Here is a 12959-nt window from a genome sequence, read left to right on the forward strand (position 1 = left end):
GTTCATTTTCACGATTCGTAGTACGATAGTGCTATTGTTGTTGTATATTCATTGGAAATCTGTGAAGTTTTTGTGTTGTCGTCTGGGGTAGACGAGCTAACGTTCATGAGGTGCTAAGCGGTTATGGCGGAGTGAACGATGAAAGCTTTCTCGTTCGAAATAATCAATTAAAGGCAATAAAAAAATGTTAAGTGTGCATTTATACTGGTGACTTTTTTACTTATACATTTATACTTATACCATATCTTACTGGTGGTAGGACCTCTTGTGAATCCGCACCGCCCTGCATATTTCTGCCGTGAAGCAGTAATGCGTTTCGGTTTGAAGGGCGGGGAAGCCGTTGTGACTATACTGAGACCTTAGAACTTTTATCTCAAGGTGGGTGGCGCATTTGCGTTGTCGATGTTTATGGGCTCCACTAACCACTTAACATCAGGTGGGCTGTGAGCTCGTCCACCCATCTAAGCAATAAAAAAAAAACTTGAAAAAATCTTGTCTCAACATCAACCATGGTTGCATGAAGAGACACGAGTTCACCGAGTCCTTTATCGCTTTGAATGTCTTAAGCTCTGGTCCTTTCAGACTAATTATTCTTTGAAATTTTATAGCAGAGTTATTTTGTTCCCGTGTTGAATAAAAAAAAACAAGATAATGCCATTTTCCTAGAAAGTGACTCTCGTCAGTGGACATTAACCATTTAAACAGAACGCTAGGAAGACGCCATAGGCACTCGTGAACATAATATATCGTAATATTCATACCTCTGCCCAACCACCACTGCCCAATCGCCCGACTCATACACATTACATGTGTGCTATCACACAACTGTGCTATCACTACCAAACACTAAATTATCTGAAGGCAGTAAAACATAAACACATTTAAAGAACTGACGAATTTACTAAAATTATACGTATAGATAATGTAACGGAAAATATAATGGCCGGTGTTAGTACAAAAACGAACTATTGTTGGAACGCTCGATACGATCTCGATTGATAGAAGTTGATTTGAAAATAAGCTGACGGTGCTCTGTCTACTTAATTATTGTATTTTACAGTTGAAAAAGAACTTATTAAGGTTAAAGTCCACATAAAACAAGTACAATCAACGGAAGATGGTATTAATGGCGTTAATTGGAAAGAGATCTCATTTTTTAAAATGACATAGCTTGCCAATCAATCAAAGTATAAAGAAAACATTGTGCCAGCTTCAACACAAGACTGGAATATACTGTTTAAGTGCGATTGTAATATTATTATTTTTATTCCTTTATTGATGCACAAAACAAATTAAAACCATAGAAATTATAAGTTTAAATATTTAATATAACAATCTGGATTGCAATTCAAAACAGGTGCATACAGAAAAATTATAACAACTGAACAAATGTCTAAATACCTTGTGTATATATAATTATGTATACATGTATATACATAATTAAATAAGCAATAGGCATGTGCGGCAAAAAAACGCATTTATTCTAATTATTATTAATGTCTATTGTTTCGATAGATTACATATAAATCAGTCACGTCACTTAACCCATACATGTGGTGTCATCTATTAATTGTCAGGTACGTACGTTACTTTTTTTAGAATTCTATTTAAATATACTAGAGGTCCTGCAGTAGTCGAAATTCGACTATAATTAATTGGAATTGTAAGTTTGTACACTATTATGATTGTATTTTATACTTCTATAATCACAAATTTCGCCAAGGCTACTCTATGAAAAAATATTAATAAAGAAAAACAATATTTAATCTATTCTCAATTTGACCACAGACGTCAAGAACAAAAGTTTGACAATAAATAGTATGCATGCGTGTGTGCGTCAAATACATGGTATGTAGTGTGTGTAATGTTTTCTTTATTGATTTAATGTATCTTTTATGCATTATTTTAAAAAATATTAGCATTGTACACTTCTTGTCTATATTCTCTATAAGGGTGAAAAATTTCATACTCCTCCGTCCGCACAATTTTCGTAAAAAGGGATACAAAGTTTTTGCTTCACGTATTATTTAAATATATTCCGCTTATAAGGCGCTAAAAATAACAATGTAGGATGTTAAATTATATCAACATCAAAATAGTTAAAATAGATGAACAACTTCACTTTTAATCATATCAATAGTATTCAAATACCACTTGGCATAAAAGTGGGTGTAAATTAAACAGAGACATTATATTTTTCCGCCACATTCTTTGATCTTAACCAGAATATGTGTTATCGTTTCCTTTGCTTGTTGATCACGCCGCTTCATAATCAACGTCGGTAAGGGTCGCCTTCATAAAACCAGACCGTATCTGGATATAACACCAAGAAAGTATGCAGATCTGCTACCGAGCCTCGGCATTACACCGCATTCTTGATCCGAATCTTTGTCGATCTGAATTAATGTTGTAAGCTGCAATTTTGTTGTGGATTCTCTTTTTATAATAGTTTTTTTTTCAACCTAAAGGTTTAGGAATTCAATGTACATTTTGTTTGTATCTAAGGACAGATCTCTGAAGAGTGGCCTTATTAGGAATATTTTGACAATAATAATATTACTGTTGTTTTTTAGTGTCAATGATAAGAACAATGTTGATTTTATAAGTTATCATCAAAATAAGTCATTTACAGACCAACCGATCGGTTGACCGGCCCAGTGGAGGATCTTTTCAATTGTAGAAAGAAATATTTTCAACAATATCTTTCACATCGCTAACAAAGAACTAGCTGTTAGAATTCTCTTACCCATTTTTCAACACATACAAACAATGTATCAGAAAAACAAAGAGTTGTCATTTAGCCCACTATCGAGTCCACAAATGCGTTGCTGATGTAAATGTGTTTCATTAATTGGCAATTTTTGATGTTTCTAATATTTAACACTTTTCCTGAACAAAGATGTACGGAACTAAAAAAAACTATGAAGGATTCTAAATCTTAAGAATCGATATTATCCTATTGTATTACGTTTTTAAAAATATCGAACACGTGAAATCCTAACTTACTATATAGTTTATCGTTCAAAGTATACCGTTCGACATATCAAATACAAAAGATTTTCATAATAGACCCTCGGTGTATAGAGTGCTCTATATTTAGCGTTCAAGTGATGGTTTCGTTCACCTTTGCAATGGACGAGCTTAATATGCAAGTTGTAGTATACACGATATGCGTTACAGTTAACTGTACACATTAGTGATATGACGAAAATGTGTTTCTGGGAGTATTTATAGCCGTTCAAGTCTTTGAAGGGGCTGCTGACGAGTTGCCCTAAATTTTAAAGTGTACTCGTATCGACATCCATAAAATTTACGAGTTTGTACTAGGAAAGATGAAATAGCGCCGATGGAGTGTTTTAAGAGCATTTACGAAATGGTGAGAAGCAGAATGTTCATTAAACAGTGAAAGTAGTTTTGCTGTGAATGAACCTGCGTTACATTAAGTGGCGCGATTATAAACTAAGAAGTCGGTTATATGTATATTTACGTAAGAACCACATAAAACAATGTGTTTTCTCATGAATTTAATATCAAAATATGAGTTAGTCTTTAATGACTAGCATCGAGCTTACGAACGGTACGTTAATCCGTGAAAATTTCGCGTGCGAGCCTCCAGCGAGTGTAGCGGGGCATCGGCAGCCGTGGGGCGTCGCGGCGCGGCCAGTGCGCACGGCACGAGCGCGCAGTCATGCTGTGCCCCGCGCGCTGCTCGTGCTTCCTCTGTCGCGAGCTGCAGTCTTGCAGGGCCGCCGACGCAAGGAAACCTCCAAATAAACATAACATGAGCGACAACTTCATTCTCAAAAAGGCCGAAGCATGGGAGCCGATGAAGTTCATTCGTGGTGCGGCCAGACTCTCAGTCAGGCACTGGCAGAGCAGGGAGCCACTCAACTCGACAAAGACGAGGATGGCCACTCACAAGTCGACCAGCTGTGAGCAGCTGTACCCTCACCCTAGCGAGGAGCAGGCGGGGCCGTTTGGGATGCGGCGCGCCCCGAGCACTGATCGTGTCAAGCAAACTGATCATAAGCCATTATTTAAGATATTAGGGAACTCGCGGCTCAAGAAAGTTAACAGTACCGACGCCGCCGAATCTAAAGTGCGACGTAGCGTTTTGAATTTTAGAAAAAACGAGACTCCCAATCCCAGCAACGTTCATGAGAAATATCTGCCTTTACCACAAATGTCAGCATCAACAGAGCATGTTTACAGTGAGCCTAGACCGTGGAACTCACAACCACAGTACGACGACTGCTGCCGTCCACCAGTGTACCAGAGTGTCGAAAAGAAACGAGAAGAGAACAAGGTGACTAACTCTGAAAAGAAAAACATGCTCACCAACCGTCTTCCGTGCTACGAAGAATTAGCACAAAAGATATCGCAAGAGAAAAATAAGAAGCCAAACTTACCACTAACTGAAGCTGGCCTAGCTAACAAAATAACGCAAAACAATAACAAAGTAGTTATTTATTTCGGCGATTCTATTATAAGGAAACACAACGAACAGAAGAGAGAGGAGAAGCTTAAAGAAGAAAATCAAAAGCCAGAAGCCATATACGTCAACAGGTTTGTAAACGAGACTGAGACTATTGGACTGGATAATTTCATTTATAAAGCAGACGAATGTCCAACACCAGAAATTCATGTATCGGAAGCTATATATTCAGAAATAAAATATGAAGACCCTATAGACGACGTAGTGACGATCAATGATGCAACGTACAGAAAAGATGTGTTTGGGACCATCAGTTCTGATGGTTTTTTGGTTGTCGAATTTGAAGAAAACTTCGAAAGGGCTCGACAACTAGTCGAATTGGTGCACGGGGGATCTAGTGAACACCATGAAGCGACAGTTCTTGATGATGAAGAGCCTTGCGATTGGAGCTTCGTTCAAGAATGGAGAAAAAGGTACTTTTTAAGAACCAAATGTAATTTTTTTAAAACATTTCAATTTGAAATACGAAATATTACTATAAGAAAACGATTTCAATCGTCTGGCTGATTTTTACTTAACTTTTTTGTTTTGTTATTTGTCATAGCTTACTATCTAAAATATTAAAGTTTTGTGGGAAATGCCATTTTGATGTGGTGCTTAATATAAAATTTGGAACTTCTAATAGAACTCCTGATATCTATTAGAATTATGTTCAAAATTAATAAGACGAACTCAGTCATCATCACTGTTTCTGCACGACTACCAAATTTTGATCGCCTTTAAAGACAGAGGAGCATCATTCCATTTGATGAGTGGTTAGTGTCGTTCATGGATATGAAGCAATGTCAAAGCTGCTGTCTAGTCTCTGCCTTACTAAACTAGCTTTAACTTATCCCAGTTACCTTGATTAGGACTTGTTTACAGTCTTCAGGAGGTTACTATACTAAACAGGTAGCCTATTACCACTATTATACGTTTCGCTTTCAATGGTAAGATGGCAACCTCATATCTCAATTTAGGTGATATTATAATCTTCGCTTATAAATTCCATCAATTGCTTTAGTGAGTCGTACTTAAGTGCTACCCGTCCACGACACTAAAATTCCAATAACGTGTTTTTTTACACATAAAACTAACTTAAGGGAAGTTTTAGTTATGTATAAGTATTTAAGCATTTATCTATTCAGCTTTCGTTGTAATTTATATACTATAGCAAAATTAAGTATATGTATGGAATGTCGACACCTTTTTTGTATTGATTAGATAGATGAACGAGCTAAATTTCCACCTGCTGTAAAGCTACGAATGCACCGGGCGTCTTATCTTTTAGGCCACGACGACACGCTTACTAAATTCACACGGATATAGGGACTTAGAATAAAAAAAAACATTTATGAAATAATATTTTTGTATGACTGTCTATTTTTCCGGTTGTATTTTTAAGCGGCTGGACCAATTCCGACAAAATCTTAATTGTCAGATAGTTGATCTTACAGGGAGTAGATTAGGTCTATGTTTGTTTCAGAAAACGGATTAATGCAGAAAAATAAAACCCATGAAATTTTCAACAAAAATGCCACAGCAAAACCAGCCAGGCTTAGCTAGTAACAAACATACTTTTTTCATGTTAGCGGACGATTTTTTTTAATACACCATAATAACATTTAATACACCATAATAATAATAATAACATCCATAGTAAGTTAGCCAACAGCCTAGATGATAAAATAGCCGCATCAATCCATAGCATTATTAATTGATATCGATAGTGGTTTTCACTCGAAATCAAGTGGTCTCGCATAATCATCGGCCCGCGCTAACAGTAAGCATTATTAGATCATTCAGTTAAGACCACGAAACCACGAAATTAAAAAGTTTTATAATAATGTAGTAATCTGTATTAATTCTATCATTTTATCAATTCTCCTCACTTTCTTCCAATCGAATTGAATTTACGCTTTCCGTTCATGATTTCTTTATTATTGTTGATCTAAAAGGCAAACAGCTTTTGTAATATATACAAATTACGTTGTTTAGGTGAATGATTTAATAAGAAAATTCGACCATTGCAATACTGGGCGCGTGTATGTGTCACTTATATCTTATCCGACCGCAACGGAGCAACGCAAAGCCGCCGTCGCCCGAAAAATGTCTTGTTGGATCCCCCGGATTCACTCTCGGTGCTTTTAAGCCTCTTAAGCACCGGTCACCGTCTTTCTTTTTGTTTTCCTACCTATGCTGATAGCCTTGAGAGGCTATTTCAGCTTCTCCTTGACGTGTAAGTGAGCTCACGGGGCTCAAACCGGAGTCTTGCTAACACTGGCCCTAGCAAGAGCAGTGCTTCGCAGAATCTACCGACGGATCGGGAACGCGACCTTCTCAAAGTTACCTCAGCGTCCTCACCCTCGGTGGATTCTGCGCAGTAAATTCTCTCAGATTAAGCCCGTGAGCTCACCTACCCGTCCACGCGTAGCTGGAATAGCCCCGTTAGACTACTAGCAAATAGGTAGGGAAAAAAGTAACTTATAAAGTTCCCTATTTACCAGAATAAGGGATTCAGACGTGTCAATTATCATTGTGTTGCGACAGTCGCATCATGTGTCACTTACTTAATTACTTTGGGTGATTTCCAATATTTGACACATGGACGTACGTTAAGAATACCTTTTAATCATCAGAAAGGTACTAGCTTAGAGCCGTAGTATTGGACCATTCTGAAGACCATTCTGATTTAGCATTTTCTAATGTGTCAATCCTAATCTGTAGATAATAATTCGAATTCTAAATTCCCAAAAACTGTGCTTTAAGTTTTTGGAATAACAGAGCGTTAAAAATAACACTGCTTACAGATTAAACAGGGACATTCAGTAGTTGATTGTGGACAAAGCTAATGTCCGTGAAGGTCAATCAAGGACAAACGTTTGGATAATGTCTGACCATTTCCTATTACGATAAAAGTACATAAATTGAAATCAACAAAATAATAATAATGGAAGTGAATAACACACGCAGGTACTTACTTATTCCAAGCTACTTTACTTTTTATTGCTTAGATGGGTGGACGAGCTCAGGGTCCAACCGGTGATAAGTGGTTAGTGGAGCCCATGGACATGAACAATGTAATTGCTGTTACCCACCTTCGTTCTAAGTCTCAGTTACTTAACAAACAACTACCTCAGTTACTACAGTACAGCGGCTTCCCCACCCTTCAAACCGAAACGCATTACTGCTTTCCGGCAGAAATAGGTAGTGTTGGTATCTACCCGTGCGGGCTCACAAGACATCCTACGCGCAAAGCGTTATATCCTACGCGTTAAGCAAATTATATTTGTGGCGAATTTGATGTGATTCCTTCTTAACTTGTGGAAGTCATTCGTGTTCAATTATTAAGTACATATTTCATTAGAACAGCTGGTACCTACCTGTCATAGTTAAACACCGGCTCAGTCGCATTGCTTGATACGAATGCACCGGGCATCTTATCTTTTAACCTGCGATAACTTCCTATTTTACATCGACTTCATTATTGAATCAATGATGAAAACTAAAAATATTTTCATCAATATTAATGAACCCCCAGACCTCAAGTTTATATGTCAATTTGTGCGAGTAGTCCATATGAGTTGTTCGCCCAATTGTAGAAATTCTACTACAGCCACTTTTAGATTCGGTTAAGGTATTAAATTATTTATTTTATTTTGATGAAATAAGTAAAGAAAATCTATAAATAAATAAAAAATAATTTAGATCGTTAATATCTGATTAAAACGAAAGAAATCGGCCGAGAGACTCGAAAGGAAAAGACTGAACTCTTTTTTGAAGTGAAACTTCCTTATCGGCGTTGGAAAAAAATTTACCGTCACATTTTTCGGTTACGCGTCACATTTTTCCGTTACGCGCCATCTGTTTTGTATTCATGTCTATGATAATAAAATCCTTTTGTTTAAACTTTATCTAATTTAACTTTTTGAAGTGAAACTTCCTTATCGGCGTTGGAAAAAAATTTACCGTCACATTTTTCGGTTACGCGTCACATTTTTCCGTTACGCGCCATCTGTTTTGTATTCATGTCTATGATAATAAAATCCTTTTGTTTAAACTTTATCTAATTTAACTTTTTTGTATTCATGTCTATGATAATAAAATCCTTTTGTTTAAACTTTATCTAATTTAACTTTATTTAACCAATTTCTAGAAAGTTGCATGTAGATCATTTTTCGAAAAATAAGGCCATAAACAAGTTTCACTTCTTACGTGTGTACACTAGTACACGCACACATTTTTTTCTTTGTCTAATACTTTTTATACTATAATTAGATTGTAATTAGAATGGGAAAATGCATTATTAACTTCATTGGCGACAGTTGCGTTTAAGTCGCTTGTGTGTCGGCGGACAGAAGGTAATCTCACACATGTCAAAGTGCAATAACCTCAGACGAGACTGCGCAAGACACCCGTCAAAAACCATTCGTCAAAAATATTCCATATAACGTGAGTTAATTGGAGCGTGTGTGGAAACGAAATGTTCGTATCAAGGTCGGAGTGCGAGTAGATAGTAATTATAACTAAATCAAATAGGATTTAATTGGTAGGTTTTAAGCGCGGGCGTTTCATGTAGCAAGCTGACAGGCACTTTATTTACAACGACAAATATTTTAGGTTAAATATCAGAAAAATCTTCGTTGACACGCCGTTTATGCAAATACCTTAGTAATTAGATTTATTTTTCTGTATGGTATTAGGTTGTTATTGGTGGTAGGAGCTCTCGTGAGTCCGCGCGAGTAGGTACCACCATCCTGCCTATTCTGCCGTGAAGCAGTATGCGTTTCGGTTTGAAGGGCGGGGCAGCCGTTGTAAGTATACTGAGACCTTAGAACTGATATCTCAAGGTGGGTGGCGCATTTACGTCGTTGATGTCTATGGACTCCGGTAACCACTTAGCACCAGGTGGGCTGTGAGCTCGTCCACCCTTCTAAGCAATAAAAAAAATCTATGGCCATCACAACGCAAACTCCGTTATCCATTTGAGGTCAAGATCTCAATTGTCTATTATAAATAACAGTCGCTCTATGCATCAAACACCAAATATACTTCACACCAGAAGCTCCCAGGGTGGTGCCGAGCTGACGACACGACTACGGCTAGTAAGGTTTACTTAGAAGCGTAATGTCAGAATTCGCAGGTTCGAATTACCGGTTCCAGCCAGTGTCTGAGAGCTGCCAATGTTATAATAATCATTAAAACTTTACGATTTAATCTTGGATTTTTACTGTCATTGTATTCTTTCCGACTTCGCGAATACTTTACAATTTCCGTGGTCACGGGCGGGTCAGTTGCTATTCGTCGACGTACGAATATTGGAATATTGTGCTCTATTAATTGTAGTAATTTAAATATTGAGCTGGCTCGCCAAAGCCTAAGACAATACTAATGTTATAATTGACTAGACGATGACCGATGTTTTTTTTTTGATAACGCCATCTTGTTTCTTTAAAGCGGTTAGTTGCCCTCAATTAAGAAAAATAGTATTATTAATCGCCAATAGATGCCGGGAAGAGTTGATTATTGAAAACACGAATAAAACAACATTTTCTGAAAATAAATCGTAGCTAGATCGATTTATCGCCCCCAAAATCACCTGTATACTAAATTTTATGAAAATCGTTGGAGCCGTTTTCGAGATTCAGATTATATTATTATATATTAACTAGCTGATCCGGCAGACTTCGTAGTGCCTCAATCGACAAATAGAAGACCTAAATTTTTGTATAAAATAAACTTAAAACAAATAAAAGGATTCCGTCTGACGGGGGTCACATCAAAGGAAAACCAAAATTGTTATTTTTATTTAATTCCGAGTATTTTCATATTTATCTACCTTTTAAACCTTCTCTGGACTTCCACAAATAATCTAAGACCAAAATTAACCAAATCGGTCCAGGTGCTCTCGAGTTTTAGCGAGACTAACGAACAGCAATTCATTTTTATATATATAGGTATAAGATATACAACAATTGCTTGTTTAAAGGTATAAGATACCTAGTACAAAGTGTTCACGAGTAAGCACGGTTGCTGAGATACAAGGTAGGTCCTAATACTATTTTGAAGAGTATCTAAATAATCGGCACTGACCCCCTACGCTTGGTCTACTATGTTGTTGACTCTGGCAATTGTAGTTTTGTTTCCCAATGCGGTATTTTGGCTCCGAAGGCGGTCCTTTTTTTTAATACGCTTTTATTAGCTTCAGACGTATGTATGTTAGTCTAAGGAATCTCTGAACATAAATTTTGACCCCCTACAAAACATCGGATTAACTCGAAATTTGGTATACTCATTAAGAACCGTTGACAATTCAATATTACAAAAAAATTTGAAAAAATTGAAATTCAACAAAAAAAAAATTGTTTATAAAAACTAACAAACGGTTTTTTACAACAAAATTATTTTTTCTTATTATTTTTAATTTAAATTTATTAAAATTTATTTTCTATTTTTTAGTTGGATTTTCTATAAAAGCGTATTTTGTTAGTTTTTTTAAACTATTATTTATTTATTGAGAACTTAGGCTTGGCTTATACCGTAACAGCTCAAACTCAAAATAAAAGATCTCTTCTCTACCTCAGAACTGCCCTTTATGACAAGAGTTTTTTTAGTATGTCATCAAGAATATTTAATAAACTACCTATAAAAATTTTGAAGACAATAGATTTACAAGATTTTAAGCAAAAATTGCAAGTATTTTATTAGATTTAGACGATAACTTTAGATAATTTAGATAATAAAGTAGAATAGAGTTCATTCCGATAGAGGCACCCGTCACGTGCGGACGTGCCCATCGACCACTCGATCGCCCGGCCTTTGTTCGCCCGGCTTTTGTTAGCCCGGCCATTGTTCGCGCGGCCTGTGTTCGTGGTACATCTGCCGACCAAGTGTTTTTTCCTGGAAGTTTTTATTTGTTTTGTTTCCTTTCGTTATTTCTGTGTTCGTGGTACATCTGCCGACAAACTGCTTTCCTGGAAGTGTTTAATTGTTTTGTTTCTTTTTGTTATTTCCGTTTTGTTGTGTTTTTTCTTTGTCCTGTAGTAATCGTGCCGCATCGCCACCTGTGTTCAATAGAACCGCTCAGGTCCGAGAAGTTGGGGCCTCGCCGCAAGGCGAGTGTTTTCAAGACCCGGGGCCGCCCCACCTGGGCACTCAGCGATCATGGACGCTGTGTTCGCGGAATTCCTCCGACTTCGTCATCCACAGCTCGCCTCAGAGTTTCTGGCTTTCAAGGCCAATCACACTGCGAGCTCTCTCGAAGACTCCGCCGTGCTCGCTGCTCCTGCGTCGCCTGTACCTGCGTGCAAAGCTTCTACATCGAGCACCGCAACCTCCGTCGTGCCTGCCGTTCCCGCGTCGCCTATACTGGCGAGTAAAACTGCTGCGTCGTCCGCCGTAGCCACCGTTCCAGCTGTGCGATCATCCGCGGCCTCCGTCGCGCCCTCCAAAACACCTGCTCGTAGGTCACCGGCGCCCGCCTCTTCGTCCTCCGACTCTGACTCGGAGATGGAGGTCGACCTCGCCCCCGCCTCATCGACGGATGGATTTACCCTGGTACAAAAGGGTAAGAAGCGTGCCGCGGAGTCTCGCGCTCCCGCGGCCGCTAAAATTAGCAAAGCCGCGAACGCGTCGCGCCCCCGCCCCCAGACTCCCGTTGCGCCTCCAGCCCATGCCAGTCCGTCGCCGCGTCCGGTGGCACAAAATAAAACCCAGTCCCCTCCTCCGGTAATCCTTCAAGAGAAGGCAGCTTGGGATCGAGTTTCCCTGGCCCTTAAGGCCAAAAATATCAATTTCACGAATGCCCGTAACCTCGCGAATGGCATCCAAATAAAGGTGCATTCATCTGATGACCATAGGGCCCTCACCTCTTACCTCCGTAAGGAGCGTATAAGCTTCCACACTTATACGCTTCAGGAGGAGCGCGAACTCCGCGTTGTAATACGCGGAATCCCTAAAGAGTTAGATGTAGAGCTCGTAAAAGCCGACCTGTTAGAACAAGGCCTACCAGTGAATTCTGTGCACCGTATGCACACCGGTCGCGGTAGGGAGCCATATAATATGGTTCTAGTCGCTCTCCAGCCTACCCCCGAGGGTAAGAAAATCTTTAACACACAGACCGTCTGTAGGCTCTCTGGTATCGCTGTCGAAGCCCCCCATAAAAAAGGCACTCCTAGCCAGTGTCATAACTGTCAATTGTATGGGCACTCTTCCCGTAACTGTCACGCGCGCCCCCGATGCGTCAAATGTTTAGGCGATCACGCCACGGCCCTATGCACTCGCGATCAAAAAACCGCGACGGAACCGCCTAGCTGCGTCCTGTGTCGAACACAGGGTCACCCCGCAAATTACCGCGGATGCCCCCGAGCCCCGAAAATAAATCGCCGCGTCGCCCGCCAAAACCGCCTCCGAGCTTCCGGCCCAGACATCAGAGCTACGGCACCCTCTGCGTCGCAGGCTAAGCCAGCGTTCGTTCCGGCGGCGG

The 12959-nt window shown here is 39.0% G+C and overlaps 1 protein-coding gene across 4 annotated transcripts in view; it reads left to right on the forward strand.

Annotated features, from left to right (window-relative positions):
* LOC101736718 (ankyrin repeat and BTB/POZ domain-containing protein 3) overlaps positions 1 to 12959 on the forward strand; it is a 60961-nt gene that overhangs the window by 16164 nt on the left and 31838 nt on the right. For 2 of the 4 annotated variants that reach the window (XM_021349202.3, XM_021349203.3), the window contains exon 1: positions 3666 to 4908. The exons of 1 other annotated variant lie outside the window; for it this stretch is intronic. In XM_021349202.3, the coding sequence (XP_021204877.2) occupies positions 3689 to 4908 (1220 nt within the window). In that variant the 5' untranslated portion in view covers positions 3666 to 3688. Of the gene's footprint in view, positions 1 to 3662; positions 4909 to 12959 lie in introns of those variants that run through there. One more of the 4 variants, XR_005245373.2, reaches the window with a different exon arrangement.

Source organism: Bombyx mori, chromosome 13 (genome assembly GCF_030269925.1).
Source record: "Bombyx mori chromosome 13, ASM3026992v2".
NCBI lineage: Eukaryota > Metazoa > Arthropoda > Insecta > Lepidoptera > Bombycidae > Bombyx > Bombyx mori.